Source organism: Triturus cristatus, chromosome 5_2, assembly GCF_964204655.1.
Source record: "Triturus cristatus chromosome 5_2, aTriCri1.1, whole genome shotgun sequence".
Taxonomy (NCBI): Eukaryota; Metazoa; Chordata; class Amphibia; order Caudata; family Salamandridae; genus Triturus; species Triturus cristatus.
In genome coordinates, this window is record NC_140588.1 from 355662820 (window position 1) to 355679555 (window position 16736).

Below are 16736 nucleotides of genomic sequence, written 5' to 3' on the forward strand. Positions count from 1 at the left end.
AACATCTCCCAGGGATCCACAATCAAGTGGCCGACCTCCTAAGTCGCCACACACAGCAGATCCACGAATGGGAACTACACCCCAAGGTTCTACTCCCCTTCTTCCAAAAGTGGGGACAACCAGACATAGACCTGTTCGCCACTCCCGAAAACACAAAATGCCCAACCTTCGCCGCCAGATTTCCACACCCACAGTCCAAGGGCAATGCCCTATGGATGAACTGGTCAGGCAGATTTGCGTACGCCTTTCCGCCTCTCCCACTAGTTCCATTTGTGGTACGCAAACTGAAACAACAGTCACTAACACTAATACTAGTGGCTCCCACTTGGGCACGTCAACCGTGGTTCACCACGCTTCTAGAACTATCCTTAGTTCCACATCAAAGGCTACGCCTCTCCCCGGATCTATTAACCCAGAACCATGGAGAAATCAGACACCCAGATCCTCAAACACTGAACCTAGCGATCTGGCTCCTGAGGTCTTAGAGTTCGGTTACCTCAATCTCCCTCCAGACTGTATGAATATCATAAAGGAAGCCAGACGCCCTACTACTAGAGCGTGTTATGCCGCTAAATGGAAACGATTTGCCATCTACTGCGCTAATAATGACATACATCCATTGGACGCTTCCATCCAAAACATCATTTGCTATCTACTACACTTGCAAAGATGCAATCTAGCGTATTCCTCTATACGTTTACACCTAGCAGCCTTGGCAGCCTACTTGCAAAATAGGCAACACCTGTCCCTTTTTAAGGTACCAGCCATCAAAGCGTTTATGGAAGGTCTCAAAAGAATCCTTCCCCCAAGATTGCCATCTGCACCAGTGTGGAATCTCAATGTGGTTCTAACAAGACTCATGGGTCCCCCATTTGAACCTATGCACAAATGTGAACTACAATTCCTAACATGGAAGGTAGCTTTCCTTATCGCAATCACTTCCCTACGCAGAGTAAGTGAAATACAAGCCCTTACACTAGAGGAACCTTTCTTACAACTACACCGTAACAAAGTGGTTCTTAGGACAAACCCTAAATTTCTTCCAAAAGTGATTTCCCCTTTCCACCTTAACCAATCAGTAGAGCTACCGGTCTTTTTCCCAAACCCAGACTCCGTAGCTGAAAGGGCCCTACATACCTTAGATGTCAAAAGAGCCTTGCTTTATTACATCGACAGGACAAAACCCTTTCGAAAGACAAAACAACTCTTTGTTGCTTTCGCACCACCACATAAAGGCAACCCAATCTCCAAATCAGGTATAGCCCGGTGGATAGTTAAATGCATCCAAATATGCTACCTCAAGGCTAAACGTACACTTACAGTTCCCCCTAGGGCGCACTCCACCCGTAAAATAGGGGCTTCTATGGCCTTCTTAGGTAACATTCCCTTAGAAGACATTTGCAAGGCAGCCACGTGGTCTACCACGCATACCTTCACTAAACACTATTGTGTTGATGTGCAGGCCAAACAACAGGCCTCCGTGGGCCAGGCTGTCCTAAAAACTTTATTTCAAGCTGCTGCAACGGATACAGGCGACCACCGCTAAGGGGAAGCACTGCTGTATAATCTATCCTCAGTGTGTGATCTGCAGCTCATATGCCTCGAACGGAATATGCTACTTACCAGTATGCATCTGTTCTTGGCATGTAGAGCTGCAGAGTCACACACGCCCGCCCGCCTCCCCGGGACCTGTATCTGTTCCAGCATCCGTCTTACTTAGACATTACACATGGACATCCTTTCTTTCATTTCTATACACTCCATCTTTTCCCATCATGGCGAAAAACAATCTGACGATGGAGTGGATGCCCATGCGCACTGTTGTCCAGGGGAGGAGTCACCAACCTCGTGACCAAAGGCTTCTTCCGAAGACAACAACAACCTGCAATCATCCGAGCCCAACACCAGATGGCGATCTTATCCTCAGTGTGTGACTCTGCAGCTCTACATGCCAAGAACAGATGCATACTGGTAAGTAGCATATTCCTTTCGTTGATCGGCTGATTTTTAGTGAATATTTTAAAGTTTCAAAACTCAACACTTAAAAGAATTTCCAAGTGAAACCAGTCAATGTTACCCTATGGAAGAACAGTGAGTAATCTGCTTTTGGGTAAATTCTCGACTGGCAGAGTTAAGGTTCTGGGCATAGACTCGGGGGTCTCCCAGGGTCAGGAAGGTACAGTTGTTACACCCTCAGCGGCGCAGGGCCAGCCGGGTGCAGAGTGAGTTAGGCCCAATGTTATCCTAGGGGAGACAGGGGGCCTTTGGTTGGTAGCTGCTGGCAAGCAGGCCACATGGCTGTGGGAGCTGGGCTCCTGGTCACCTGCTCAGGGCAAGTGGGGAAGTAGATGAGTGTAGAGGTTGCACTCCCGGGGGCACTCGGGCGGCTGGGTGAAGGGTGCTTTTGAGCCGTCGGGCACTCAATGGATTCCTATGGAGAAGCTACAAAACGAACAAAGGCTGCAAGCTTGGGGACGGAGATTCTTCAGGTGCGAACTCCACTTCGAGAGGTAAGTTGGGAAGCTGTAGGTTAGGTAGGCACCCAGGAGCTGGGCACAGTGCAGGGGTGTCTTTTCGCGTCAGGAAATCTTACCCTCTGCTGGTCGCGGTTGGAGGGGTCCCTGGTTCTGAGGCTGCAGGCGTCGTCAGAAGCGTCGAGGTGGGTCCTTGGGTGCTGGATTCTGGGTCACAATCGACGGAGGGACGTCCTCTTGGGGTTTGTCCTCTCAGGCACAGGCCAGGCTTGGCGGGTGCAGTGTGTGCAGGGTTCGCGGTTCTTGGCTAGTGCCAGGGGTTGTTGCTAGTTGTTTGAGCAGGACCACTGCTCGTGGGAGTCCCAGTCTTTGTAGTGTCACAAGGCAGTCAGGTCCTCCAGGGTTTTTGAGGTTGCTGACCACTGGAGACGTCGGGATTTAGCAGGAGCAGGTTCGAGGGTCGACAGGCCGGTAGGGCTAGGGCCAAATCAGTTGGTGTCTTCCTCTTGTTAGCAGATGCATGGCAGGTCTTCTTGATTCTTGATCTTCTTGCTTTCGGATTCGGGATCTGAGGAAGGAAGGTTCAGGGTGTCACTAAATACTAAATTTAGGGGTGTTACAGGTAGGTAAAGGGCAGGGACCAATGGGTCCCTTCCCCGCGGTGGGTACACCCCCTGTCCTGCCACTCTACTGTGGGAGGGGGGCAGTAGCCTAATCCTGATTGGGCTGGGCTCCCCATCCTCAAGATGGTGAGAGCCCAGAGATGTGCTTCACCTTGCCTCCCCCACCTGAGGGCTGGGGTTGTCAGAGGCTGAAACACCCCCTTTTCTCCCTTGGGGTTTCCCGCCAGAGTGGGGGACTGGTGGGGGCCAGTTTGCTGGGTGCAGCAAGTGGCCTGGAGAAGCTCACAAAGGCGGCAAGCATTTTGAAGCTTCCCCTGCCCATCCTGGGGGAGGAGACCTAGTACCTCGCCCAGGATGTGCATTGTTGCAGGCCCAGGAGAGCGGATGGCTCTCTACCCAGGGGTCCAGCAACATGTCTGCTGTGTGGCAGCCTAGGCAGCCTCTCAGACAAGACGTGGATTGTAGGTTAGGTTCAGGGGGCAACTCTAAGTTGCCCTCTGTCGTGCATCTTACATTAAATCCCACACTGGCATCAGTGTGGGTTTAATGTGCTGAGAAGTTTGATACCAAACTTCTCAGTCTTCAGTGTTACCATCATGGTGCTGTGGAGTTCGTGTTGACGACCTCCCAGCACCATATACTCTCAATGGCAGCACTGCACTTAGTGCCCAGGAATGGACCTGGGTACTGTAGGGGTACAGGGCTCATGCACATGTACCCTCACCACTAGCATAGTGCACCCAGCTAGGGGGGTGACTGAGGTATGCCAGGGCAGTGTGTTTGTGGGCATGGCACACCGGGATGTGTGCCATGTCGACTCTGTTTTGTTCTGCACCCAGACACTCAGCCTGCAAAGGCAGTGTGTGTGTGTCAGGGTACAGGGCCTCTAAGGGTGGCACAATAAGTGCTGCCGACCTTAGGGGCCTTCTCTGGTCACAGTGCACTGGGTACCTATGGTGCCATTTACCAGGGGCTGACCTGTGGCCAGAGATGCCAATTGGGTTTAGGCTGTCATGCAGTCTTAGGGAAGGAACACAGGCCCTGATTGGCAGGAGCCCAGGGCACACTCAGTGAAAGTACATCAGCAATTCAGCAAAACGTGGGGGCATACCATGCAAGAAAGATTGCACTTTCTCACATCTTCTTTTTCCTCTCTTCTTGATCTATCAAATCTAAGTTCCTGGTTTCAGGGGTACCATCTAAATACTCAATTTAGGGGCGTTAGGGGTGTGACAGGCAGTAGCTAATTGGCTACTTAGCTTTAGGGTGTCTACACCCTCTATATGATCTGATCTCTTCCTGTGGGAAGTAGGCATAACCCCTACCCAGAGAGCTTAATTCACCAAAACTAAGATGGTGGAATTCTAAAAGCCGTGTACACATCAGGTAGCTCACCCTAGGGGTGATACTAGCCTAAGAGGGGAGCATGCCTCCTGACTAGCTAATTTTTCTGCTTGTCCTGGTGTGAAATGGACCAACGGCAGAGGGTGGTATTTCCCCTGTCTGAGGAAGCTGGGGAGCAGAGGCCTTTGAAGCCTTCTACCTTGATATGCTGATCACTTAGCCATTCTGCTAGGAAACCAGTCACTACAGCAACATGTTAGTTGTGGGCCATTTGCTTGTTGTTGAAAGCCTCCCTGACGTCCGTGAAGGGGAGTCCGGTTCAGATATTCACAGAAAAAAAACACTGTCATGTGGTATTGTAACAAGCACAAGCAGAGAAGGGTCCTTTGCTGGGAGAACCTGTACCTCTGGAACTGGCTGAATCAGGATGGACAAACTCAGCAAAGAACACCTGGTGGCTATCAAATAGCAGTTGCACCCAGATGTGGCATAGGGCGTCTTACAGCATTGGGGAGAACCCTGGCTTGATTTCTTCGCCACTTCAGAGAAAGCACAATGTCAGCACTTTTACACACTGGAGTTCCTAAGAATACTCCTTCATGCCCATGGGCGAGGAGGGAGTGGTTCTTAGGATTTCTGGGCATTGGAATCTGTCCTGTGATGAGGCTGCTGCTTCAGAGGGACCTTCTGTCTCAGCAGCATAGCAGGATCTTGCTACCAGGGCTGGCCAATCTGCACCTCCCTGCATGGAGATTGAGCAGTGGCATATTACTGCATTCGATCTCCCTACTGAAGTAGTTGATGTCATACTTGTGCCCTGGTGTCCTCCTCTGCTTACTCTCAACGCTGGGATAAGTTTGTAGCTTGGTTTGGAATACGTAATACAGGCCCATTGCAGACCAAACTAATGGATGTATTGTTGTTTATCTTATTTTTGGCCCAGCAAGTACTTACAGTTTGCACTCCTAAAGGTATTTGTATGCCCTTTCAGTCTTTTTGCATTTGCCCTACTAGCTGTAATTGTTCAAGTCACCTGTTTTGATGATGTCCCTTAAATGCTTAATTCATATGTTTTCTCCCAAATCCTTCATTGATGCCACAGTGGGATCGTAATTTGGTCCTTACCTTTTTTTATGTGCACCCTTCTGAGCCTCTACATTGCTGCCTTGTATGCCTCCTGACCTTATTTTTCTCACTGCTATAATTTCACCACGCCTCATAAGTTAGCTTCAGGCTATTTCTGTCCACCCATGCTACACCACCTTTCCGCACAAACTAATGCTGAGGACTAGAGCGGCCTTTCTACCAAATGCTGTTACTCCCTTTCATGTCGAACAGTAACTCACACTCCCAACATTTTTGCTCCGTCATGCCTTGAGCGCCTTGAGACCTTCACAGGTGATTAGTCGAACTTTAAAAGCCCCTGACTGACCGATTGATTGATGCCTCGAAAGAGAAGATACTTCATAGTTTGGGTCCCAAAAGAGCCTTGAATTTTTAGATCAATGGCAGCAAAACCTTTTTGGTGGATCGTCAGCTTTTTGTTCTCGGGCAAAGAAAGGCAAGGCGGTGCAAAAACTACTTTGTCCAGGAAGTTAACCCCATGCCTTACAATCTGCTACACGTTGGCCAAGAAGCAACCTCCAGAAGGATTGGACACATTCCACCAATGTCAAGGATGCTATCACTGCATGGTGTGCCGAGTGACTGTCTTGGATATTTGTCTGGCCACAACGTGGGCATCAGTGCACATGTTATTGAAGCACTACTGCCTTGTCTGACATGATGGGCATTTTGGCTTTTCGGTCCTACACAACTTTTTGGTTGGAGTCTTCCACAGACCCAGCACCTGGCGAGGTACTGCTTTGGTTTCTATTCTAAAGGTGAGGAATCTGTAGTTCAAAGTATCCATCAGAAGAGCATGTTGCTTACCTTCAGTAACGCTCTTTCTGATGGATACTCTAACCACACCTTCCACACTAGATTTACAGTCTGTGTCCTACACTTCGCTGTGGTCTAAAACTATTTATGTGAAATATCACATAAATCACCTAAAAACATCATTATGTGACTGTATCAAAGCTGGGTTGTTTCCTTCATTCCATATATCATAATGAGTGATATTGAAGCAGAGTGGATTTTGTTCAAATATTTTTATCTTGGTCGAAATTAAGCATTGTAACACCTGATTCTTTAATAAAAAGTAGTAGATTAAGGGATAAATGAAGATTGCCACACCAACCTGGTAGAATCCCTCTATAGCTCTCTCTCTAAACATGTTCTTATGTCACTATTTTCAAATGTATATCAATAAAAATAGTTCTTTTTGTGTACCTATTGCATTATCATGTATTAAATTTCTTTCAATTGAAGAAATAGTGACAGTGCACTTCTTGTCACTAAGACATTCTGCTTTGCTTTCTATTTTAGGCAAAAGACTGGCTTAAAAGAGCTTGACTTTTTGAAGAAGCTCAATGATGCAGATCCTGATGACAAGTTCCACTGTCTGCGGTTATTCAGACACTTTTACCACAAACAGCACTTGTGTCTGGTATTTGAGCCTCTAAGGTAACATGACGAAATATCAGTACTGTTATTTTTGTTAATACTGATTACAGAATAGTTTGAGTGCAGCCTAGACATGTATGAATGTTTGCTTTGTGTGATTTTTTGTTGTTGCTGCATACAGTATCTTTTTTATACTTAAATGGATGTATAAGCCTAAAAACGCTGACTGCTTTCTTTGTTTCCTGGTAGTTGGATGCCCCATTGTCCAAAAACATATTTGCAGTGTTTTTCTATAAATTTAATCAACATCTTGAATGGTGGATTTTCTAAAACCCTAAATGTGGAAATGACTTAAGAATGGAGAATTTCTGGTGAAAGACGCAAACTGTGAATGATCATATAGTGATTTGTAGAGATATTAGTTGAGTGAATTTCTAAATCCTGATGTTCTTGGGCTCCCTACCGTGTTGTCAGCGTGCTTTTGCCAATGTCATTAAATATATGCACACACCGAAATGCCACAATAGTCATGCATCAGCCAAAGTAGACTACAATTGAAAAGGTATCAAGTTACAACGCACATGTTTTCTGCATGCGGCGAAATCATCTTTGCCATTTTCACTCCTCTTCAAATAAGGCCCTTTGAAAAGAAAAAAAGGTTTACGCTAAGTTTGTTTAGCTATATTCCTGCAAAAGCTTTTTTATCAACAACGTGCTGATACATATACATTTGTTTATGACAGCACTGCTATTGGTTTCACACTGTCGTCTCGTGACATCCCTTTCAGTTGTCCCTATCAGCTTCGTATCTACTGAACTAAAATTGCTGACTAGGAGCTGAGGCTGAAGGCTGTGTAAGTCAGTAGGCCATAACAATGTTTAGATTACAAGCCCATCCACTCCTTGGCCTCTCTCTTGTGCACTCAAAGGGATATTCAGAGGAAGAATGCCAAATGTTTGACCACTTCAACTATGACACCCCATCCCATGATTGGAGATCCTGGGGCTCTTGGTACCACCATGCGCCTTTAGAAGTGGAAATGCAGTATTTGGTCCCCAGCGATGTTGATCCAAAAGTCTGGCCCATCATGTGCTACCTGGCAGATGAGATCCAGATAACCTCAGGTTCTCTGGGGCTTGAGTGTGAAGTGAACAGCATGGGCAAGAGATAGCAAGGTGGAGCGTGGGAAAAGGGGCGTTGAAGCAAAACAGAATAAAAAATACACACAATTGCAGCTAGGCCCCACTAATCGCACATCCCAAGCTGTACCAGGTTTTCAGACTTGGTGCACAATCTATATAGTGCTCACTGACAAGTGCACCTCCTCTAGTCAGATAAATATGAGATTTAGGATAGTGGTGTACTAAAAAAAAAAAGAGCAGTAATCCACAAAAGCCCAATTATATTGTTAAAAGTTCTTATATCGTTTTTATTTTTTTCCCAAATCTTCCTTCTTTTCTCCTATATAATCAAACGCAGCCTCAGCCACACGTTTCAGTCGATAATGAACTTCTTCAGATCGTTTCCTTACTGTTTTGGTGCCTGTCAGAACAATAGACACTGATTCGAGTGTCAATGTGGTGTACGTCCAATCCTGATTGTGAGGATTAAGTTGGGGAATATGGTGCGCCCCAGTCATGTAGGATTGCTATGAATAACAGATGACCATGAAACGGATATAGGAAAAAAGGAGATGACTCTACTTGATACAAGACATTTTCCTCTTTGGATAAACATAAAAACAGTAATGAAACACCCTGAAGAAGTTCATTATTAAACAAAACGCCTTGGCTGAGGCTGTGTTTGATTTCATTGATTCATAAATTTTATTTCGGCCACAAGGGCCATAAAAGCAACAATACATTTCATCAAATTTTATGTCAAAAAGCAGAACACATTTTAACCACCAAAACAATGTAAAATAGTCAGATTGCATTTAAAATATCCAAATGATTAACAATTGGTGGAGAATTTCCTACGCTGCAACCATACAGCATTTAAAAAGCGTGAAACTGCGAAGACAATTGGGGGTTGGGTGTCGTATTTTAAAACTCGCAGCGCGTTAGCACAGTCTCTAAAACCAAGATTCCTGCAAATTAATTTCACCCAACGCTTCCTATGGGTATGGTACGTTGGGCAGAAAAAGAACACGTGTTTTTCATCCTCCAATTTGTAGCCACATGCAGGGCTTGAGATACTCTTATTAGTGTCCCATCTAGAAGTAAAAGACCTGAGTGGTAAAGTGCCCATTCTAAATTGAACATATAGCTTCCTAGCAACAGTGGGAAAAATCAGATCCAAAAATAGTTCCCTCCCATAGTTCGGTTTAATCAGGAGAAACTGCTCAGTCAACCTACCTACTTTTGGGTTCATATGTAAACGTATTAAATGAAAATGTCTGAGTTCTTCAGCCAGATTGGTTTTAGAAATAGCTAAACAAGAACTTCCTGGAGTATCCCAAAGTTCCTGACGACCAATCTTGGAGCAAATGTCCCTAACATGAATTAACCAAGGGATATTCATGTGTTTAATTATGGGCCAGAGCTCCAAGAATTCGTCTCTATAGGTTCCCAGGTCCGGATTGGACCATAGTCTCTTCCAATAGTGGACGGGCCGAGCCGCCACCACCTCTTCAATTGGAAGCAATCCCAGGTCGAGTCTAATGGGGACCAAGGGAGAACTAGAGGGTAGACTTAATAATTTCCTTATAAAGGAATTTTCAACCCTCGATAGGCTATCTATTTTGGAATGACCCCATAATTCCGCTCCATAGGTTGAAGCAGGTCTTGCCTGGGTTTTAAGAATTTCTACCACTGGTGTAACTGGTTTGAAAACCGAACCATTAAATAATCTAGCCATGCCTCCTGTGGTTTGGGTCAGCTTAAGAGTGGAATTAAGAACCTGACCTCCCCACCCCAAATCTTCTTGGAGTGTAATCCCCAGATAGGTAAACGTTTTCACCCGTTCAAGGGGGATGCCATTCAGGACTGGATTGGGGCGGGTGCGTTTGGGAGGATTAAGAATCATAAATTTAGTTTTGGCTAGGTTGATCTCGAGGCCCCTATCACTACAAAAGTCTACAAAGCCATCTAAAATGCGCTGAATACCCATAGGAGTGCGTGACAACAGCAGAGTGTCGTCGGCAAACATTAGGGCCGGTACCTTGCCCGAGGCAAGCCTAGGGACATCGGTGTCTTTAAGGGCTAAGAGATGGTTTACAAGCCCATTGATGTATAGGCAAAACAGCGTGGGTGCTAATACGCATCCTTGTCGGACTCCTCGGGAGACAGGGAAGGGTTCAGAGAGTTCGCCATACTTTCCGCATCTGACCTGAGCAAAGTTGGCCTTATGTAAGCTTTTCAGAACATCTAAGAGATGGGGGGGAACATTAAGCAATTGCAGAACGGCCCAGAGTTTTTCCCTCGGAACCAGGTCAAATGCTGATCTTAGATCAACAAAAATGAGGTAGAGGCTGCCACCCTCTATACTCACAGACTTCCAGAATATAACCTGGAGACAAAAGATCTGGTCGAGGGTTGAAGTACCCTTCCTGAAGCCGGCCTGCAAAGTGCTTAGAATATTGTGTTCTTCTTCCCAGGCCTGTAGTCTATTCAGAATTATACGCCCGAATAATTTTTGAGTCGTATCAATTAGACTTATCGGGCGGTAGTTCGAAGGCTGTAAAGGACAACCTTTTTTGTGAATAGGCACTATCTCGGCACCTCGCCAAGTTGCTGGTGGGTCTGCGCCATATAAGATAGCATTGAATAGGACACATAAATATGGCGCCCATATCGTGGGTTCAGACCTAAAAAGGTCGCCTGGAATTTTGTCCAAACCCGGCGCTTTGTTAGATATGAGCATAAGGATGGCGTTTCGAACCTCTTTAATCTTAATTCGTGGGATGGAATCAGCACAGCAAGCTGTATTAAAGGGAGGATCAATCGGGGGGGTAAATTGCAATTAATTATAGAATATAGACCCCTGAAGTGCCCTTCCCATACTGCAGGGGCAATGTTGGAGCCAGTAATGGTATCAGGATTTTTCTTGCCATTGTTAACAATGGCCCAAAAGGTCCTGAAATCCTTGTTCTGTAATGATATTCTCAACTCCTCCCACTTATCGTCTTCCCAAGACTTCCTTGCCCTACTGATCTGTTGTTTATACTGGGCTCGGAGTGATTTAGTCCTGGATTTATCCTTTGCTTTAATTGCCCCAATCAACTCAGCTTTTAGTTTCCTGCACTCAGAGGTATACCAGGCGTGTTTGTTGGCCACATGGGCCTTGGGAGCCTCTGACCGAGAGAAAACATCCACAAGTTTCGAGGATAGCTGGGTATGGATAATAACAGGGCTAAGTAAGCTCTCACTAGAAGAGCAATTTAGCACGACTCCGGCCATTTTATTGAGACAAGGAAGTGCCAATCTGTAGGTTTCTGCCAGTCTGTCAGCACACACAAGAATACTGGACCATCTTACTCTTCGTTTATTATTATGCAGAGTTAAGGGTTGCGGAGGAGGAAACACCCCATTAGCGTAAGTTGTAAATCCCCAATGGTCTGGTTTTAATTTCAGAGTAAGGGCATTGTGGTCGCTATCATCTCGAGCGACCACCCTGAAGTCTAGGACCTTATCCCAAGATTTTGTGTCAATCAGGATATAATCCAAGATTGACAAATGCCCAACTCTATTGAAAGTAGTTTGTCCAGGCTGGTCAGATTTAAATCTGCCGTTACAGGCCCTCAATGATAGGGAGAGGGTAAGAGAGAGAATTTGCAGCACTAGTGGGGTCCAAGCCCTGACCGTGGGAATCATAGGCTCAGGAATATTTGAATAAGCATCTTCCACCACTAAATCATTCTGTGCTGAAAGACTAAGTGGCTCATATTGGCAATTGAAATTGCCACCTACTATGACAGAGTATTCTGAATCCATAGTCAGAATAAAATCATTCAGGGCTGTGATGACCTTGGATTCGCCTCCTCCTGGGGAAGGTCTTGAATAGACATTTAAAAGAGCTATATATTTGTTCCCAGGCAAGTCCAATAAAACACATAAGATGTCATCGGATCCCGTTTGGAGTTTCCTGGCTGAAGCGCCCAGGTGGGTTGCAACCCAGGTACTGAGGCCTCCAGAAGGTCTCCCCCTGCCACTAGATAAAGCAAGGATGTCAAAAGTGGCAAACCCTTCTCGTTGGTAATTTTCCATGGCCCATGTCTCTTGTAGCAAACAAATATCAAAGGTGTCCATAAAGTTGCCCCACTCTTTGCAAATTTGTTTGCTCTTTAAACCTGCTACGTTCCAGGAGATAAGATTAACATCGGTCCTGGACTCACTTTTAGTAGGGGAGTCCTTACCCAGGTTTCCCCAATCATGTTCGTGTGTCAGCACCCCCGGCAAAGTCAAGACAGGAGGATTTTCCAGGTGTACAATAGAACATTCCCTAGGACAGACTACCTTGAGGTTAGGTGTAAGGACAAGGGAAGGGGACACAGGTCGGGGACAGTTAACTCCCCCAACTACCTTAACAATATTTGCCTCTTTCTGGGCCCCAGTCAGGATGATAGAAACACCGGGGTCCAGACGTCAGTCCACCTGGTCTAAAACACTATAGTTGTTAAAATGATAGAAAGATTCAAGAGCAGGTGGGCAAGATTGCATAGCAGCTTGTGATTCGTTAGCACAATGGGGAAGGAAGCCCACCTGGTCCCAACCTGGTCCAGTCGCCCAGGTCGTCCCAGGAGCTTTGCGACCCAATGGAGATGGACCCGGATAGAAGTAGGTCAGTGGAAGGGCTTTGATGGAAGTTTCAGGGCTGCCTATGCTGCGTGACTGCGCGTTGCAGATGTAGCCAACTGTTCTAGGATTTCTAAAGTTAATTACAACGCAGTCACCCTGCAGATCTTTAGTTCAATTTCCCACCTAGTCCAGCCGTCTTGCAAAAAGAATTTCGCTCCTACACCCTTTAGGAAGGGGTTTGTAGCGATTCAACCAATGAATACACTTATTCTTGAGCTTACTGGAGTCCTCCTTCGTGCCCTTATCTAAGGTAGGAACCCCTGCGAGTACCACCACATAGGGAACTGATTCAGGGGGGAGATCCAAACAAGTTAACTTATTTTTCACTTGAGTGGCAATGTTTGGGCAGCTAAGTGTATTTTGTTGAGCATTGATAGCTCTCGTGTCAGCGGATGTATTTGTGGTAGCAAAGTTACCCCTACTAGAAGCATTTCCAATTATAGTAGGTAGGACGGGACTATCAGGGGATATTTGGGCAGTAGATCCAGGCCTATAATGCTGCGAGGTGGAATGGACTACAGCTCCTAGCCTCGGGTTAGGGGATTTAGGTGCAGGAACAGTTGATTCAGCAGAGCGATTTGCAGAAAGAGAGAAATTGGTGTTAATGCCCTCCCGCAAATTAGGCTCAATAGCCCCCAGGACACCAGCAAACCACAATTCAAAAGCCGATAACTTATTTTCAATTACATCAAGTCTGGTATGCATTGGGAGGCATATAGCAGTAAATAACTGCTCTAATTTGGACCAGAAATCTCCTCCAAATTCCGTGACCAGGTTGCACTCAGTGCTTTGCGACACCAAATTGGTGGGTTCAGTATTAACTGCACAATCTATGGCTCCAGGTTTAGGCCGTTTAGGGTTTTTCGATCTTTTATCAGTCAGGGCTGTGCCACTCCGCTTACGTCTGACAGCCTGTTTAGTCAAAGTAGCATTGATTACTTCCAGACAGATCGGTTGGCCAGATCTGGTAGTCCCCACAGTAGTTGAAGGGAGGCTTGAAACCTGGTCAGTATGCTCTTCACGCTCAGTAGAACTGTTGATGTTATGGCTCAAGGCTGAGGATGTAGATGAGCTGCCGTGAAAATTAACAATGTGGCTAGCAGTACAGTAATTGCTTGGTGACTGGGCCGTGGCAATGTTTCCCAAAGAGGACCTTTTAGTGAAAACTTGGTCAAGAGAGAGCCTTTTTTCAGTTAACTCAATTTCTCTCTGTAGGACGGAGGTGGCCCTTATGATGAAGTTGTCCAGTGTGCCAACAACTCCGGACCCAGTAAGGGACTTCCTCCCCTTCCCCACACCTCCAGATGCCATTGCCCAAGAAACAGTAGCAGAAAAGTAGAAGGGAAAGAAGCAATAATCCTGAGGGACCAGCAAAACAATGGGTCACTGGAAGACAGGCAATCGACGTCAGCAGAGAACATATGTAAGTCCACGTACCATAGGAGCCAAGAGATGTGCCCCGTCCCGTCCTCTGCCGACCTCGGACGAGCTCAGACGAGCCCGCCCTTTGCCCGGACTACGCCCCGCACGCGTCCCGCTAGCGCGGTTGTGAGCTGGGTTCAAATAATAGGAGTAGGAGGAGCCGGGAAGAGTGTCCAGGTGCGCTGTGTTAACTTTGTGGCTAAGCACCCTGGACCTCTCAGTCCCAGCAAGTAAAAACGGGCTCCAAGTAAAATAGAATGGTTAGCGCTGGTTAAAAGGTCCCGTTGACTTCCACGATGCACAGAGAATAAAGCAATTCAGGAACCAATGTCCGCGCCTGCGAGCGGCTCCCGCGAAGCGGGGGCCGCGAGGCGTTTTATCGCAAGGCAAGGCAGCGGGAGGAGGGGCCGGGAAGAGTGTCCAGGTGCGCTGTGTTAACTTTGTGGCTACGCACCCTGGACCTCGCAGTCCCAGCAAGTAAAAACGGGCTCCAAGTAAAATAGAATGGTTAGCGCTGGTTAAAAGGTCCCGTTGACTTCCACGATGCACAGAGAATAAAGCAATTCAGGAACCAATGTCCGCGCCTGAGAAAAAGGTCGATTTAGAAAGAAATAAAGAAGATATAAGAACTTTAAACAATATAATTGGACTTCGGTGGATTATTATTTATTTTTAATTCAGTGTTACAGAAGATGGGGTTGGAGGACCTAACAGGAGGGTAGGGCTAAACCAACTTGAAGGGGGAAGCAACACGGAGGGTACAGTGGGTGAAACAAACCAACAGGGTCGAGAACAACATAGAGAGTGGGGCAGAGTCACAGTGAAGGGGGTGAGGGAAGCAACACAGGGTTCACAGATGAAAGAAAGCAACATGGAGTGCGCCGGAAGGAAAGCAAACTAACAAGGAGAGCAACGTGCAGTGGGACAGCAGAGCAGGGCGGGGTGGAAACAATGCGGGGAGCATAGTTAAGGAGGGTTGGGTGCGAGAAGCAACACGTGGGGCACAGGTGGGAAGCAATTGTCTGTTATTTTTTATGGCTCTTTAAAATGATCCCAGAACCCAGGGTCATTTCTGTTTAACAAGCAAAAACAGACTCTAAAGCATATTTAATACTCCATTCATTTATATTGTTTCTGATACTAAATGTTGGGTTAAAAGTCTGTTTTATCTGTTTTTCAGTTAGCAGACTCCTTTTTGTGTTAGGGCTATATCCAGTAGGAGCTTTGGTGGCGAGTGCTCAATTTTTCCCCACTGATGGGTCACTCCTTTTTTTTTTTCTTATTGAAAAAGGTTGTTTTTATACAAGGAGTAAAAATGTAAGTCATTGCTGGCCTGTGGTCTATGAGCTTTTAGAGTTACCTGGGTACCTAACTGGCATAAGTGATACGCTTCACTGTAAGTCTGTCTGACCATTCCTCTCATACAAAAGGTCCCTCAGAAGTGTTTTTTTCAACCTTTCCTTGAGCGCCCTTGAATCATGGAAGTGGCCTTGATGTTATGGTATAGACTCTAGACATCACAGGAGTGTTTTCACAATGTCCCTAATGTCATAGGAGTGGCCTTCTGTTTAATGGAGTGTTCCACAACAGCATAGAGGGTCCCTGATGTCAGGGGGTACTTTTTACACCCTGAAGGGCTCCCAAAGGCATAGTAAGACCCTTACTAGGGAGGCGCCATCATTGCGAAAAGGCCCATTAAGACTATATGGGATGATATTATCATCTAAGTAGGGTCACGCATTGTCCGGATTACCCTCTAGGTCAGTGATTCAAATGCATTCTGAGGTTTGAGATGGTGTACCCTGGTAGGCCACATGAAGATAGTCATAAATACTGTGTGTGGGCCTTGTTTACATTTTTGGTAGTGGTGTCGTTTTATGGTAGTATAGTGTGTGCCCTCGCTGTTTTTTGTACCATTCCATCATGCAAGTGATGATCGCAAACATAGGTGAGACCTGGTAAGGTTTTCACACTCTGTGACTTCTGTCTTAATCTGCCAAGGGGTCATTGTCGTGGGTGCTCTATTAGGTAACCTAATAAATCTCCAGGATTTCTTTCCATTCATTTTTTCATGTCCCATGTACACACATTAAGCACACCTTGAGGAGGAAAAGTGAGCTGGATATAAGTTATGACAGTAGACTACCCATCTAACAAAAATTCGTTCAGGGAGTCCGGTCATTAAACTGGATGGTGTACCTATTTCCGGAGGATACCATACAGCTATGTCTCTAAAGTGCTGCTGTTCCCAATGGCTCAACTTTGCTGGGTTGAGCATGCTACAAATGGACATTTGAGTATTGCATTCCTTGCAGAGCCTGAGCCACAACATTTGAAAACCATATGTCTTTTAGAGGAGGCTTAATGCAAATATTTCAACGTACTGAATACCTGATGTTAACACAGCTGCAAACTAATATAGCAAATAACTTTGAAAATAGTCATATCCACCGGATTGTTCTATTTTCTTTTACCACACATCTACAGGGACCAGGTAATGCTCTGAGCGCAGCTGTTTTTGTCCGAACTTGTTCCTTTTGGATATAATCTCTCCCTGGGACCTCTC

The 16736-nt window shown here is 46.1% G+C and overlaps 1 protein-coding gene across 16 annotated transcripts in view; it reads left to right on the forward strand.

Moving 5' to 3' along the window:
• PRP4K (pre-mRNA processing factor kinase PRP4K) overlaps positions 1–16736 on the forward strand; it is a 632535-nt gene that overhangs the window by 342840 nt on the left and 272959 nt on the right. For all 16 annotated transcript variants that reach the window (XR_014962111.1, XR_014962103.1, XR_014962108.1 and 13 more), the window contains exon 10: positions 6872–7009. Coding sequence is in view for 1 of the 16 variants with exons in the window: in XM_085607184.1 (XP_085463310.1) it covers positions 6872–7009 (138 nt within the window). In the remaining 15 variants the exon portion in view is untranslated. The remainder of the gene's footprint in view (positions 1–6871; positions 7010–16736) is intronic.